The 17,771-nt window shown below is 39.0% G+C and overlaps 1 protein-coding gene across 9 annotated transcripts in view; it reads right to left on the reverse strand.

Annotated features, from left to right (window-relative positions):
• The window catches only part of ncam1b (neural cell adhesion molecule 1b), a 254,592-nt gene that overhangs the window by 180,310 nt on the left and 56,511 nt on the right, over nt 1-17,771 (reverse strand). For all 9 annotated transcript variants that reach the window (XM_067451158.1, XM_067451159.1, XM_067451157.1 and 6 more), the window contains exon 2: nt 1,684-1,758. In XM_067451158.1, the coding sequence (XP_067307259.1) occupies nt 1,684-1,758 (75 nt within the window). The remainder of the gene's footprint in view (nt 1-1,683; nt 1,759-17,771) is intronic.

Here is a 17,771-nt window from a genome sequence, read left to right on the forward strand (position 1 = left end):
CCCAATATGTGATTTTTTTTGGCCAGGACATGAACAGTGTCCGTGCGGTGCCTATGAATGACATCATACCCACATTATCCTTGATTTACGATTTCTATACAATTTCTTCTACGATTAATATCCGACCACTAATACATGATACTGATGATGAATTAAATGCAGCTCATATCTGTTGCTTTCGTAAGTTAAAGGTTTGTTTTTTGTAATATTATTTATTTATTGTTATTTGTAGATTGTAGCCCTATATAGGCCGTTTCGTTTGTGAGCGCCAGTGTTGCAAGCATCATCAGCCCATGCCTTAACATGTCAAAAACGCCTTTTTACTGTGGTGGTGATAGTAAACATAAACATTGTGATATAATTAAAGTTTTTCATATCTATTGACTTTAGGCAAGACAAGTCAAGTGTTGATATGAGAGGTTAAATTTATTAAACATGTGGTTAACTCGCTGTCTGCCGCTGGCCACCTGCTCAGCACTTTAAAAAACAAAAACTCGAATTTAACAAACAACAAAATGCCCCAAACATTTTTCTAAATTAATTTAATAAAGAAACTAAACTAATTATAACTACTTTAACATTAAAAACAAAACGGAGCTATTTTAGTGGTGAATTATTAGATGGGAGGATTTTAAAAAAAAAAGCATGAATATGCTCTCTCTGTAAATCATCAACAATATCATCATCCCTTACGTTATTGAACTAATGACATTGTAATCAGATAAAACATACGTGCCGGTTACTTTTCTTCCTGAACAAGCGTGCATCCGAGTGTTGCTCACACACACTGTACACTTGCGTGGCATACACCGGTTACGGTAACTTGGGGCAAGGTCAAATAACATCAAATAATGTTTCAGCATGTTAAAATAATGATATGGCTTGAGTTAATATAGCCTATTCCCTAATGAATTAAACAGTTTGTTATACAGAATGAGAGTGTGAATGGTCTTTCTCTCTGATTATGTATGCGTGAATGCAGGGGTGGAGTTGCGTTTTTTCCAGCACGACTGTACGGCCAAATCAAATTTTGTTGCAATATTGCCCTGTTTAACCCTGTGAAGCTGATTTGAAACAATCGTCATTATAAAAGTGCTATATAAGTAAAGTTGACTTGAATTCACTGACTTGACAGTAATGCTAATAAATCTTTAATACATCAGCTCTTTCATGAATGTAATTTCTACCCGAGTCCCGTCGGATTCTTTTCCACCAGCTGTAGAGGTGAAGGCAAAAATCAAGGCATCATCAAGCTACGCCTTTGTTTTGAATAAGTGATCTCTAGCGATGAAAATTACATATTGTGCCTTTAAGAATGAAACCATAAACTTGGTGGAAACAAAATGAGCAGCATTAATGCTTTTGGTTAAATGACAGGAGGAGAGAAAGAAAGATTGACAGTAATATGAAATACAGATGGATAAACAGACTTTCACAGGCAAAGAGAATAATGACATCTTGGTTTGAATGCCAACGAGATCTAACCTGGTTGCCTGCCACTCGCCTCGCCCACAGCGGACTTCATTTGAACAAGAACTTGCTCCTTGCTTATAAAAACCATGCATAACTAAGGCTGAAATTATCCTTTGTGGTATTTGTGGTATAGGAGATGAATAAATTGCAGAAACTCCTCAATGCACTGTAATGAGGGCCAGAAGGTTCCTGGTCAATATGAAAACTTACCTTCACACAAAAAGAACCGAGACTCTCCAACACTGATCTCGCTCTGTGCGGGTGTTATATCGACCTGCAGAGAAACTGAAGAGAAAAAAAAGTATTAGGATTAAAGAACACATCAAACAAAACTGCTATAACAGAGCTAAAGTTAGTCTCTCTCTCTCTCTCAAACCAAAAAAAAAAAAAATTCATACAACTCAAACTTTTCAAACTGTATTTCTCCTCATGCATAATTCAGCAGTCTCTGAGAGCACTTTTCATTAATTCCACACAAGCAGCTGATCTCTTCATTTTTACAGCTGCACAAGTAACTATGGAAACCCCTCTGACATAGGCTCTTCAGATAAACAACGGCGCGTCATTTTGATCCGACTAAATGAGAGCCGACAACAGACATTGAAGCTTACACGCTCATTGTCAGCTCGGCCATTTCGCCTCCTTAGAGTTTTGCAGGTTCATTTATTGCCTTGTTGCCGCTGCATCTGACGGAGCCATCAGCGCATTCAGCACTACTGTGTCACAAATGCCTTCCATTACGCTGAGATTTATTTCGGAGAAACTCTTAAACGCATTCTAAGCTAAGCCAAAAAGCCTGTTTGGTTTTAAAACAGATACATCTGTCTATTCTTTCCTCACAAACTCTAGGAATGGAAAGAGTAAAACGGGTCGATATGTTTCAATTGAGGAAAACGTAAAACCCAGAGCTTGGGCGTTAACATCAGTGAGACTGTTACTCATTTCTCATTCATATGTCGGAACACGGGGATGTCTGGGAAATGAGTAAAGACAAAGAGAGCAGACCGAAGACAAAATTGATCCGCTCACAGATGGTGGCCTTTAGTCTTCGAGGTAATTTAATAAATGGACAAAGCCAGACGAGGATAAACCTCAATTAAATCAGCATATTCAATCAATACAATTGGATGTTTGTTGTTCTTAGTGGAAGGCCATCTATTTAATGTGTCTTCTCACATTTATAGTCTTTATTTAGATAAAAGAACAAGTTTAATCTGTGAACTTGGTGAGGCAGTCAACTTTGGGAATGACATAAAAAGGCTGGAGTTCTGCTGAGGACAGGATTTTAATTTAATTAGCCTCTCATTAGCAGGGCATGCTGTGAGATGCATGGTGGCACTGGAGTCGTGCGTTTAAGGGCCACAGACCTCTAATCTCCATGTCCCCACATGAATTTGCCAGAACAATGCTGCCTAATGTGAATGGTTTTGTTCTACTGGACAGATTTGACTTCTGCACTATAACCAGGACCATTTTAGTGAGAAAAAAACATAAAAGGAGAAATCAAATTGTGCTTGAAAACAATCTTCTGAAAACATGGTGTTACTAGTGGCCCCCAGGGGACGAAGATCACGCTTTTTATCATTTTTTTTCTAATCAGTGCCAAAGAGACTCAAATAACTCATGCAGGCAAGTGTTATACATTATTATAATCTGTTAAAAAGACGATTTACTGAAATAAAGCTACACCATTGTTTTGTTTAGAATTACTGCAACTATATTTATATCAGACGGATGAATACTGTACATTAATCCCTACAGTCACATTTCAGCAAAGCTTTTTTGGTGATGAGAAAATGGTGTTGCCCAGTTAGAGTGAGGTAAGAGAAAAAAGAACCTGTTCTTGGCTGTGTAGCACCTAAAGCTCTGCCCATTCTTATAAAAGGTCCCAAAGGTCCCCCAGTGTCCCAAGAATCCCAATGAGAGTATCCAGGGGTGGGCAATATACCGGTGGACATGATTAACCAGTAGAAATGTGTCCATCGGTAAAGATTTTGGACTATCATATCTTTGTGTTTGAACCTTTTTTTAATAGTTGTGTTTGAGTCCCTGAATTGTCCTCAGTGTGAAAAGATGGATCTCAGAATCATACAGTCACTGCTGGAGAGGGTTCAAATATGCAAAAGATGCTGGAAAACTGACGAATTTGCAGGACCTGAAGCATTTTTCTGAAGATCATTGGGCAGTTTAACTGTTTAGGACAAACAAGACTCAAAAACAACCATCACAAGACAATAAAGCAGCCGTGGATCATCCAGAGAATGACAAACAGAATTGAGAATCAAGGGTGTGTAAACTTTTTAGCTGGGTTATTTTTTATAAATTCAGCTACTTTTTTATATTGTGGACTATATATAAAATTGTATGTAAAATATCTTTTTCATGACAGTACTAAAAAAACAAGAACATGCATTTTGTATGATCCCTCTTATTTTGTTAAAATAATAATAATTATTTTTTGTTGCAGATTCTGCAAGGTGTATTGCAGAACTAAACTTTTGAGCACAACTCTTTCATTTTTCCAGTTATGACATTGATTAAACATTGCTTGTTTTTGTTAAAATGAAACCTGCTGCTTGGATGAATTGTTCAAAATAAGTTCTATATCTTGCATTTATAAAAAAGGGTTCATTTTAATCTCATGCTGAATTTTTTAAACTCTGCTGTGCTTCAAGGAACCACTTGAAAAACACTTGGAAGTCTATGGAACAGAATATTTCATAACGGGTATGAAAGCAATCCATTTTACTTTGTGGAAGTGAACTATCCTAGAAATCTAGACGCACCCTGGCGGTAGCAAAGCAGCCAGAGTAGTCTAGCAACTCTCCGTTGGATTGTGAGCTGGAAAAAACAAACTCTGGTCAGGCCAATCACATTGTGTATGGAGTTAGCGGGCGGGGTTTAACATAATAATGGCAGAGTTGCGACGGTTCCACGGGCCTTTCGAATCGGTTTTGGCTGTGACATTGGAAGACTTGAAGTTAAGCTTTTCTTTGAGAAAAGAACAAAGACCGGCACTGAAGTCATTCTTAAAAAGGGAAGAAGTGTTCTGAGTTTTGCCGACTGGATACAGCGAACTTTAAAGGTGGGATGAAACACTCAGTTTCAGTCAATCTCATTTCAATATTGAGTACCTGCAGAGTAGTATTGCATACTTAATTTCTCCGAAAAGTCTTTAGTTTTATTATATTTATAAAAGAAAGATGATATGCTGTGTGCCGAGTCTTTCCGGAAAAACACTGGAGCCATATCCTGTGGGCGGAGTTAAAGAGCTACGAGCGCGCAGCTAATGCGTTGAGAGCGTCTGGAAGCTGTGACATCCTTAAATGTGGAAAAGAACCATGGCTATCAATCAGATTCAACCATACTGATATGATCCAGAATCAGATCCGGAGGCTGAAACTGAACAGGAGCAGCAGCCACAGCAGCAGGACGTCTCTATGTGGTACTGTAACTGTATGCTTAGTGGCTTGTCAACATTTGTGTGTTTACTCATGATTTATGAGGACATGATTTGATTCATGTGCGCCCTTTCGGTTTAGGGAGAAGAGGCCCTACGATCCATACAATTCGGCCCCATTTGACGTCCCAAAGACCCATACTCTGAAAAAAACTTTCTGAAACTTGTGAGAAACCGGAAATAGTATTTTTGACACAAAAATACTCCATCAAACTTATTTTTTTAAACTGTGTCCATGTTTGGCACGGGAATCCAAGTCTTTAACTGTCTAAAAAGCTCAGCATGCATGAAACAGCATTTCTTTAAAGGAATAGTGTTTAAAGGAATAGTTCATTCAAAAATGTAAAATTATGTCTTCATTTACTCACACGTCATTACATATGGATTTTTTTTCTTTTGAGGAACAAAAAAAGTGACTATGACAAAATTCTCAATATAATAACTGAACGAAGCCTGTAGTGGTCAGGCACCATTAAAACTGTCTGTGTAACATGAACGTGTGAGAAAAACACTGAAACTGGCTCAAAATCTTTACAACAATAATCAATACACAATACAGATCTTTAACAAATTGACTAATAATAACTTATAAGTCAATTTGTACTACTTAAGAACTTATACTACTTATAAGTTCACAAAAACACTTTAAATGATTCGTTCATGAAACTGTTTGATTCGAGTTCAATTCACTGGCTCAATCCAGTTACAGTGCTCAACATCTCACTGGAAGGAAAGTGATATAATCAGTGAATATCAACTTGAATTTCAGTCTGATATCATACAACAGATAAGTGTGCTCAACAGTGAGCCTGTTTGTAGTTTTATGCCACTTTTATGGTGCTTTTGTCTCATTTTTGAAGCTTAAAAGTGTCCATTCTTTTTTTTTAAAAGCAACCAGTACACTTTAGAAAACGATCTTCTTTCATGTTCGACAGAAGAAAGAAACACTCACAAGTGTGAATAAATGACAAATGTATTCATGTGAGAAATCCAATGTATATTAGAATAGTGTTTCATGCACTGTTTTTCAGGGAGTCGTGAGTATGTGCGATTGTGATGAGGGGGCTCTCTCTCTCTCTCTCTCTCTCTCTCTGTGTGTGTGTGTGTGTGTGTGTATCTGTGACTCAAGCTGGATGCGTCTCAGTCCTCACAATCCTACCCACCCAAACACACATTCATCTCTCCTCCTCTGTTTATCACATCAAAATGACGCAAATGTAAAACATTTGAACCTTGTTGACAGGATTATTTTTTGTATGCCATGTTTGTATGCAAATTTCTGAATGAATCATCTTAAAATTTTACCATTTGAATTCCTATATTATTTGCAATCCTTTCATATTTTCCTCCGGGAAATCAAATGGCCCCGCAGAACTGTCAGACTGAATCTTAAAGAAAGAGATAAAGACATTCACAGGCACTTCTTCCTCAGAATCCCTGCTGGAGACTGGGAATACCTGAGTTTGTGCTATTTTCTACAACACAAAGGAACTGCATGCGTAACCAGCTGGGTTAGTACTAGATGTCAATTTCAATCGCACTGCCTGCAGTCTGATGGTGATATCATGGGTAGGTTACCATCCCTAAAGGAAGAGTTTATTCATGACAAATGGGAAAAAACACCATGAGAAAAGTCAGGGGGGGAGGCATCTGATACCAATTGTTTATTAGCCCTGTGCAAGAAATCAGAAGCACAAAAGACTAAATGAAATTCTGGAGGGCTGTGATTAAGCCGAGATGCTATTCACAATGCAAGCTTTTTACTAGAAACAGTAAGCGATTTCTGAGAAACACTAGCCACGTTTAAGCTTGGAACATACGAAAGAAGAAATTTGTTCGTTTTCTCAAGGTGGTAAGAACAAGAACAAAGTTCATTCAGGCTAGTCCAGTCATACTTCACAAGAAAAGCAGGTGCCGATCATCTGCGTTTCTCCGCATTAACCACGCCCACTTTAAATGTCTGACCAATCCCACAATAGTTCTCGGACACCCGCAAGAAAAAAGTTCTGCTCAGGCGACGTGTCGAGAACAAGCTGCGAGAACTCCCAAACCAGGGCTGCGAGAACAACATGACGTCATTTTGTTCTCGCAGCCCTAGGAGCGAGAACTTTTTTCTTTGTTCTTGCGGAGTATGTTGCAGCCTTTACATGCACACTTTTGTCATTACGATTAAAATCATTCGGATTGAAAGATTTAGTGGACTGTTTACATGAGACATTATCTAAACCGATCTGGTGTTTACATGTGCTGACTTTCAATCGCAATCATTTTGTGACATGCCGCATCAAGGGGGTCGCACTGGCACACACCGGACGCGAAGCGCAGCGCGTCTCTAAAATTCAAACATATTGTTTTCAATGAGTGTAAGCACACCGCCAGCAGCATTCGGAAGTTGTTCAAAATCCTGCCGCGCCACGAGCGCCATTTCAAGATTTTATATTACATTTATATTCTATTTCCCTCAAATCTGATTTAAACAATATAGCCTACTGATTTGACCCTGTGCTACAAGATACACCCATCGTGCATCTCTTCTGTCAGAAGTCATTCAGAATTGAGCTTGCACGTTTATAATGTGCGTGTCCGGTGTGAGATCCTGAGACGCGACACTGAGCTTCAGTCCGGTGTGCGACTCGCTTCCATCAGAAAATTTGACGCTTTCCTCTCCAGCAGCTGGAATGCGTTCACGGATGCAATAGCAACTCTCAACGACCACAAGGACTTATACGGTTTTATAAAAGCTATTTATTAGTTGTGTAAACATCTCAGAAAAATAAATCGTCAGGCGCAGTTGAAGTAAAAAGAGCCTGGGACAAACACTGTCAAGATGAGAGGATGTAGCCAGGCTATGTCTGTGTCATTATGCAAACATTATCTTCATAACTTATATATAACTTAATAAAAAGTTTAATGTTACCCCTCAGAAAAATTAACTTTCCTCTCTTGTCAGCATTCGTTGTGTTATGAGCCCGATGCGCGCTCTTCAGTGGTGAAGGCGCATGCTGTGTATCACGTCATATAAGGACGCACACTCAAAAGCAATCGGGTCAGGTTGTTTGATCGGTTAATGAAAAGGTTTATACCACCTCTCTCAAACCGATTACAATTTCATTCGGTTTGGGCATTTTTATTCTGATTGATGTGTTTATATGGAGCATTTTCATTCGGATTTGACTTTTAAACCGATTATAGTGCTCCATGTAAACGCACCTACTGTTGAAAAGTGGATCGTATAGAGCGCCACAACACACTTGTAGCCAACTAGCATTAGGGGATACAGTGGTAGAGTCACATCTGACTTGCCACACATGATGCCACCCCAAAATTTAGATCATTAATCCTTTTGAAAGAAATATTTTTGAAGTGGGGTGGCATGGAACATTGTCTATGTACTAATAGGGCCAGATTAAAACGTCAATAAAAAACAAAAAACAAGGGGATCATCAAAATGCAAGAATGATTCTGCATTAATTTAGTGTAAGTGGTGATCGATAGTGGATAATGTCTAATGAACTGACGGTAACAAGGTTGCGCTGATGAAGCTCGCGCAGCCTCTCGAGGAGAAATGGAAACAAATTTACGCCGCTCACACAGATAAACTCAGTCCCATACTGCGGTAAAAATTAAAAATGTGAAGTTGTTATATTTATAATATGATACAGTTGCAACATCATCTGACTAAGAGTGCTGTTTTCCTGAATCGTGAATACCATCACGATTTAAAGTGTGACACTGATTTCATATGACTAGGGCTGTAACGATACACCAAACCCACGATTCGGTTCGTATCACGATTTTTGACCCACGGTACGATACAAACCTCGATATGGGGGGGACAAAACAGTTTTATTCTGTACAGAATTCTGTAGCCTATTTTGCCGTCAATACCATATATCTGTATGGTCAATAGGCTACTGCCGACGTTTTCTTTGCGGTACCAATAGGCAATATATATTTAACATGAAGTATAGGGCCTCCTGGACATCAATACCAACAGAAGCGCCGCGTCAGACACGCTTCTGGTGTGCAAAGAAAGAGAAAACGCCACGCAGCCGCCCCGCAGATGACACGCAACAGAAACGCCACGCTCACACCACTTTGCCAGCCGGTTGGGGAAGCTTCTTGAAACATTTACGGCAAATTGTGTGGGTCTTGTCAACTACACGATTGCCATCCTTGTTCTCCACCGGGTGGCTGAAATGTTGCCATACTGCTGACTTAAAAGTTGGACCTGGACAGGAAGGATAATTCTGGGAGTTGGAAGGGGTGTGTCGCGATTCTGCCTTCTCAGATCGCGATACAGGTTTGTGGACCTGCGTATTGTGATTTCGATTTCATATCGCATATCGTTACAGCCCTACATATGACACTTACATTTTAGGTGCAATATTGACTGTTTTTGTCCTGTATCAACAGCGAAAATAGTTCCAAACAAAGATCACAGCAGAACCATAACGTATCTCACAGTAACAGTACTGAAAGAATCAGCCGTTTGAACGAATCGACTCAATGATTCACTCATTTAGACTCATTTTAGTTCAAGTGCTACTCACTGCAGAGTCAAATAACATTCAGCTCCTCCTCTTTGGGGTGGAGGGATAAGAGTTTTGGGTAGGGTTAGGGTGTGGTTGGATATGCTAGCTCCACCCATTAGGTACAAATTACATTCGCCCCTACTCTCTGGAGTTCTAGTGGGCAGGAGCTACATGTACACTCCACCCATTTGCTTAGCAGTGAGCAGCCTCTCATTTAGTTTCAAGTTCTTTCACATTCTTTCCAACATTTATTATTTGTAAAAAACAAAACAAAAAATACATTTAATGCAGTTGTAATACTTCAGTCTAAATAATTTCATTTGATTGGTAACAGCCCTAGTGTAGTGTTTTATTCTATTTTAATTTATTGATCAAATTTAAGAATATAAAATGAAGGCTGTGCTTTTAACTCAATTAATGCAGCATTAGTTTTTTTCCATTAGTTACATTATGATCCTGCTCTTATTTACCCAAATGCATTTAAACTATTCAAGCACGACAAGACAAAAGATGTCTGTGAATGTCCTATCTAAGGTGACACACACACGACACTCAGAAAGAGTTCTCTTTCACGTTTGAACAAACAGTAGGCTAACACACAGGGCTATACCAAAATGACCGTTTTGTAGAGTATTCTCATAAGAGCAGTGTTAAATGAGTTAAATAACGTCTTAAACGAACTGAAAGAGTTGTGAGAAAATGAGATTAGTGTGAGAGCGCGTCAGAGTCGTGTCATGTTCAGCGGCGGCAGATCTTAAAGTGACAGCACCCTAATAAACCAGTTGCTGTGATGTCTGTCATTGAAGTTAATCAAAGAACAAAGGTAACAAGAGAAAAAAATATGGCAAGATTGTTTTAAGTTCAATTAAATTAAAAGTTGTTTTAAGTCTATTAAATTCAGGAAAAAAAAAATCTGTTAGGTGCTGGTCATATAATTATAATCATCAAAAAATCCATTTTACTGGCCTTCATTCATAAAAAGATGGCATTAAAACAAATATTTAAAATATAGAGCCTTTAAGTTGTTTGTACATTAATTTGGAGAGTAACTGTGAAATTAATGTAAAAATATTAAAAGCTCCAATGTTTTTTAATTGTGATAAATTACGATTAATTATAGAAAAAACAATCAAGATCATAACTAGCATTGTGCAAAAATTCTAATTCAGATCCACATTAAACAACACATTTCTGACTTAAAATGCATCATGTTGCACAGCAGTTTCAGTCCTGCTTTTACAAACATGCCTGGTTAGGACAAAATCAATGACTTCACAAGACAAACTAAGCGGAAGATTTACAATCTATGTCAGACATTAATTGAAAATGACTTTAACAAAAAAACATGTTGCTTGATTAATAGTCCAATTCTGATTCTGAAGCTTCAGTACTGTGTGTGAGAAAGACATCGGAGCGCACTCCTGATCTGTGCTGAACACAAAATTACATTGTTCAAATGCAAATGTATTAATCATTTTAACAAGTTGTCCGAGATCTCCGTTGCGATTTAACCTAGATTCACCACGAGTAGCGTCTGTGTTTCCATGCTTCGATAATTAAAAAAAACTGAAAGCAGGCAGGAAGAGCTCCAAAATGCATTCAGAAACCTTTTAATCTCAGGCTGCACAAAAAGGCCATGATAAAAGTGATAATGGGGAGGGGGGACTCAATTAAGAGCAATTTTATTTGGTTTTATTTTAATTCATCTGCTTTTATTTGCACTTCCACACTCACTTTCAGCTTTTAAGGTGCATTTGTGTGCGTCTAAACACAGATAATATAAACCCCGCCAATAAGACACGTTTGCTCTAAACTGGATGCTTCTCGGGTCTCTGAAGGTGTTGTACCTTTTTCCACGAGTGCAATTCTCAAAAAACAGCTCAAAACATTCTCTGTGTGATGTGCCGCTGTTGCCTGGCAACATGACATCCCGTGTGTGTGTGCAGAGTATGCTAATGAGCTGAGCTGCAGGGGTGTCCGATGATCCAGCGGAGCAGAGCTGTGGGCTATATAACATATGTAATGAGAACGCAGAGACGATGACATTTCTGCGCACAGCTCCGCAACGAATTCTACATAGCGTTGTATTATTTTCAAAGCTGTAGGGCCGTTGTTTTACATAGTGGCATTTTAAGACGCTGCCAGATTTGGAGCCCCATGGGTGCCACGCTGTTGTTTACACCCCGCTGTTCCATTCACCTGGCTTGACTCATTTCTACAAAAGCCACAAACAACAAAAAGTCATCTGAAAAGGTTACAGAATGGTACATTTGTTCTGAATGAGGCCAACTCTGTGAAAGAAAAGGGCCGTTGGAGAAAGAATCAACTTGGCTCAATACACCACTGGTCAGTTGTTTAATCCAGAGGTTTAGACTTTTTAGTGCCAAGGACCTATAAATATACTGATCCCCTGCGAGGGGCTGCCTTTTGAAAATTTAAAGACAGGTATTTATTTTCATGTATAAAAACGGAGTTTGTGAGAAAATTACTAAATGTAATTTAAAAGGTTAATATTAATAATATTAAAGTCCCCCAGTAATAATTGTATCCATAATAACTAATTTTGATCACCAAAATACTTAAACGAATAAGCAGTATTTTAATATGCAAATTAGCCCCGCCTCCATTCACATCAGCTCAGAATACTGACAAATACTAAACAGTGGTGTTGACTGATGAATTTGCACATAGACATAATAAGATTAAAGGGTAACTAAACCCTAAACCAACTTTTTTTTAGTTAATTATCTGCAAGACTGGGGCTTTCTTAATGCTGTTTATTGATTAGAGTAAATATTTTAACATTTGGGTATAAAGTGTTTTAATTCTATAATATATGGTGTAAAAACCATAGACTGTAACAAAATATGGACGTAGTGTCCGTGACGTCACCCATAGGATTCCGATAAGCCGTTCTGAAGCTTAAAGTATGGCCGAGCAGGGCGTTGCCATCTTGTGAGCGAGTCATCGCGTGTCACTCCCGGATAACAGAAAATGGGCAAAAAGGCGGGATGTGCGCGGAGCTGAGGTGACGCAATAACTATAGACGGCGGATAAATGGCTATCCACTTGTAACCACGCCCTTAATTATGCAGAGCCTTAAGGCTTTATATAACGTAAACGAATGAGTTATAAAAAAATTCACCCCCCTCAGAGTTGTCATGAAGATCAAAATTAGCCTTATAAGCCAAAACCACAATTTGTACCAGGCTGTAAACATGTTTTTTTCTGCTTTAAAGTTGAGAATTTTAACATGGGGCTCAATGAGATTCTGCTCCCTTCTGGAGCCTGTCCCTAGTGGCCAGTTGAGGAATTGCAGTTTACATTACTTCCGTATTGGCTTCAAGAGAGATCGCGGGAGGTTGCCGCTTGGTAAAAACGTCTTAGTGCTGCCCTCTTAAGGTTGAACAGTGGCTACTGCAGTTGAATTTTCCTATTGGACGTTGTGGTACTTCGTGATGTAGGATGGTACTTCCAACGGCTCACGCCCCTGGCACGAGCTCACCACGCCCTAAGAACTGTTTTCCCTTGATCACATGATGAGAACGGCTTCAGTCCAGTATGAGCGCTCATGTTAAATGAAGTAGAAACATTATGAATGAAACTTTCTCGTCACTTGCTTTCAACATCCTAATGAAGAAAATACAGATAAATAATGCAGTTGTACATGTGAGTACATCTTAAGCTTTTCTTCTGATATTTTTGCCACCCGTCATGTCTACAGATAATTTTCATACTTCAGACGCTTTCAGACAAACCCTGACACGCAAATGGTTGCCGTGGTAACGAACAACAAATCCGTAACGTGCTAGACTGCTGGCGTATGTAATGGCGTGTCTCTCACAGAATCCCACATTTTCTACCTCCGAAAGTGGCTGGTCACTCAATGCAATGTACTCAATGATTGCCTGTGTTATTTTCACAGCACGTGGATTGTCTCTGGACATTTTCTCTCGTCTTGCAGGAGTTTGCTGCAGTGTGGGTTGTGTTGGTTTAGAAGCGTGGGTAAAGTCTTTGTACTCGTTACTTTGTACTCGATGCAATTACTTGTATTAAATGCGCTACCTTTTGAGCCTCCTCTGGAATATTTCGCTGAGCACAATTTGCAGTCCGCCTTTGTTTTGTCGTATTCATGAACTTTAAAATAGTTCCACATGGCTGACATATCTCGTCTCGTCTCGCCTTCTCCCGGCTCTGAGCTGTAGCCGTGACACCTGTGATTAACCCCTTACACGCCGCTCAAACATAGACATTTCTCAGACCATTATATCGTCCCCAGTATCAGGGGACATTTAACGATTACTTTCAAAAATGGGGTATCGAGGCCGATACCAGATACCGGTATCGGTGCATCCCTAATATATATATTTATTTTATTCCCTTCACAAAACTACGGTATGCAGGCTTATGTTTTAAACCGTGATATCAATGGAATAAAATATCCACAATCAATCTATTTCTAAAGACAACATCGCCTATACAAGCCTAATGAATAAACTGATATTACATCAAGAATGTTTTAAAAATGATTAAAAAAATGATTACTAGGTCCTGGCTTGAGGTCCAACCCCCTTCACTTGAACAATGGCAGAAGGGGTTGAAGGAGATATATTATATGGAGAAAATCACGGCCCAAATTCACTTGAAAATTTATCAATTTAAGGATCTTTGGGATCCAGTTATTCAATACTTTGGCTGGACACAATAAAATACAAATGAAGGGGGGATTTTCTTGCCTGTTTCTCTTGCTTTTTCTTATTTTTATTTGTTTATTTATTTGTTTATTTTTTTGTTTTGTATGTTTGTAGGACACTGCCGAGTCTGCCGTTGTTCTTCTGTTTGTATAAAAAAAAGACTTAAATAAAAATGTTTAAAAAAAATAAAAATGATTTAAACATATTTCAACCATGTGAAATCAAATTTTCCTTTAACTTTTGACATATGAGGTCTATGAAACTTGCAGGATATTTTAATGGTACAAACAGAGCTTAAACGTCATTATACAGAGCTCGAAATTAACTTTGGTAGCACTCACTGAAAAAAAAAAGTGTGTTGGATTAATATGATTTAATTGTGTACATCGGCCCCACATGAATCAATTAAGTTAAACAAGCATCATTTCTTCACATAACTTCAACATCATGGAATGAATACATGTTAAGTGACCCAATTAAGTAGTTTCAATTAAGTGAATTTTATATGGCTCCCTGACATGATTTAGGCATTCAGTTTCACATACTCGGTCATCCACTTCATTTTCATACAGTTTAATGTTATACAACAGAATTATAATGCTGCGCTACTAGACAAACTTTTAGCTAGCAATAGCATTAGTATCTTAAATGCTAAGCATTAAAAGCTCCTTCAGCAAAGCTGTTATGACATTAGTTCATTAGTATCAATGCACAGCCTAAGCAAACGCTCCAGTCTTCTCCACAATGGTAACCCACAATAATTAAAATTATTCTAATAATTCCAACATAATTAAATATTAAACACTAATAAGCACAATCAAGTCTCACCCTTTATCATCTTGCTCAAAAATACATAAAATAACACGGTGGCAGAGGGGGCGTGGTTCAGCGAGGTCGGCAGCGGGAGAGAGAGGCGGGAGACGAGCGGTAAGTGAGTGGGTTGGACACAAACTACCAACACCTGTTTCTCATTCTAGTAAATGGCGCGGGGAGAGTATAAAAGACCCGGAGAGACGGAAGACAGGGAGAGAGAGAAGGACTACTGACGCGCTACCCTGAGTTCCCGGATGCCAGTAACCCGGAAGTGTTTAAGACGAATAACTGAGTTTTGAGCTTGCCCTGTGGTGCTTTGAGACAATACCTTTGAGTTAAGAGAATAAACGTCAGTAGTCCAACCGACCCCTGTGTCCTCTTCCTTCCCACCCACACGAATCGCTACAAACACTTTTACATATAAAATAACATTTACTCTCTCTTGATTTAGCCATATGCAAAGCATGCAGGGAACTACAAGCCACACCCAGTTTCAGTTAATGAAACAAATCATTCATGTAATCTCAACACAAACGGATTAAGTAAACTTCAATTTGACTTGTATTTAAGTAGATTGAACACAATCAAAGTAAGTTTGGGATAGCAATTGTGTTGTTTTAGCTCATTTTAATTAAAGGGGGGGGGGGTGAAATGCTGTTATGCATACTGAGCTTTTTACACTGTCCATGTTTAGGATGGGAGTCCAAGTCTTTAACAAAGTTTAAAAAACTAAGTTGGACATTTGATGAGTAATTTCTGTGTCAAAAATACTCCTTCCGGTTTCTCACAAGTTTCGGAGAGTTTTTTTTGAGTATGGGTCAGCTTGACGTCAACAGGGCGGAATGTCCCTTGTAAGGGCCGTACGGGCTCTTCTCCCGGTAGGGTGCGCACGCGTGCGCGTGACTAGAGGCGAGAGAGCAAATGCACGGCCATAAAAAATGCTCTCACTGCTGTCACAGGACTTCACGAAATCGACAATGTAACCAAAGAAGTGTGTTTTTGATGGAGCGGTCCCAGCGATAAAGGTTCACGGTCCTACTTTGGAAGCAAGCGGTGAGTAAAACTGCTTCAAATGTCTATGTTGTTGGCTATCATCGCGTGAGTAAACATCAGTAAACAACACGATCATACATATAGTTAATTTATCAATGGAGCATGCGATCTATGGTGTGTGTTTAAATACTTTTAAACTGACCACTTAGCTGGTTAGATTAGCTGACCACTATAGGTGTCTGTTTGTTTATTGAACCACCCCAAACATCAACCTAGGGGACGTTCTCACAAAGTGTGCTTCTTCATTCAAATGCGCAACTCCATTGTTGTTCTATGTATAACGTTACACTAGTCTGATGTGCAAAACCGTTTTGCTTGCTACTGCTAATGTTTAGTCGCATACAATAGTCCATAAACCAAATCATGTCATCATAAACCACGAGTAAAAAAATGCTAATGTTGACAAGCCACTAAATACAGTACATACCACAGAGACGGACGTCCTGCTGTTGTTGTTTCTCCTGTTCAATTTTTTTCAGCCTCCGGATCCGACTCTGGATCATATATATATTATTTGAATCTGATTGATAGCCATGGTTTATTAGGGTAAGGTTTTCTTTTCCACGCATGACGATGTCAGCTTTCAGAAGCTCTCGTGCAGTAGCTGCGCGCTCGTCATTCTTTAGCTCCGCCCACACGATACGCCTCCATCCACTCGTTTTTTTCCGGAAAGACTCGGTACAGTCTATCTTTCTTTTATAAATATAATAAAACTAAAGACTTTTCGGAGATATGAAGGATGCAATACTACTCTTTAGAATTGACTCAAGATTGACATGAGATTGACTGAAACTCAGTGTTTCTTTAGTGTTTTTGTAGATGGTGGTAGATGATTTTTCATGACTGATTCCAATTTTTTTTTTTTTAGTAAATTGGCCAATTGGCCATACTGGATTGGTTTACATAAATGCAGATATAGGCCTAATTGTAATAATAAAAAACGTCAATTATCGATGATTTTTTTAGTCTTTAAGCAAATTTATTAGTTGTTTCTTTGCTCTATAACAAGCAAAACTGGCCTTAAAAACATGTAGCTATTTGAAACCAGAGGCAACCACTGCATTTTAATCACGATTAGGGCTGGGACAACGCGTCGACGTCATCGATGACGTCGACGCAAAAAATACGTCGACGCAGAATATGCGCGTCGATTCGTCAGACTCAAAATAAAGATGGCAGCGCCGGAGAGTAGTAGCAACCATAGATGTACATAATAAAGTATATTATGTAATTAAGTATATTATTTATTATGTATATCTATGGTAGCAACACGAGTGGCTCCTCAGACTTTCAGAAGTGCAAGGCTTGCGGGTTGGCCACAATCTATGGGGTTGGCGCGCGGTGCGCACGGAGCATCACAGGCATGCGCGCGTTTTGTTGTCACGGCTGCATAAACAAATTTCTGCACACAGGAAGACAGATGTTTTGGTAATATTTGATGTATTTTAATCACAAAAACAAACATTTGCATTAAGTGAAAGCATCGGACACATTGGCTACGTTACCTACATAATAAGCTGTTTTAAATTTAAAATGTTCAATGTCTAATCGCGCTGATGTGACCGAGGGTATCCATCCTCTAAGTGAGCAGTTTCGTCCCAGCACTATTCCAGTTTTAAACGGAATATTGGCGCCCATAATGCACTCTACATGTAACTTTTTTCACTGTCATGCCGCGGATGCGCGTGGCGTTTCTGTTGCGGATCAGCCACGGGGCTGCGTGGCGTTTTCTCTGCCTTTGCA

This window comes from Pseudorasbora parva, chromosome 8 (genome assembly GCF_024679245.1).
Source record: "Pseudorasbora parva isolate DD20220531a chromosome 8, ASM2467924v1, whole genome shotgun sequence".
Taxonomy (NCBI): domain Eukaryota; kingdom Metazoa; phylum Chordata; class Actinopteri; order Cypriniformes; family Gobionidae; genus Pseudorasbora; species Pseudorasbora parva.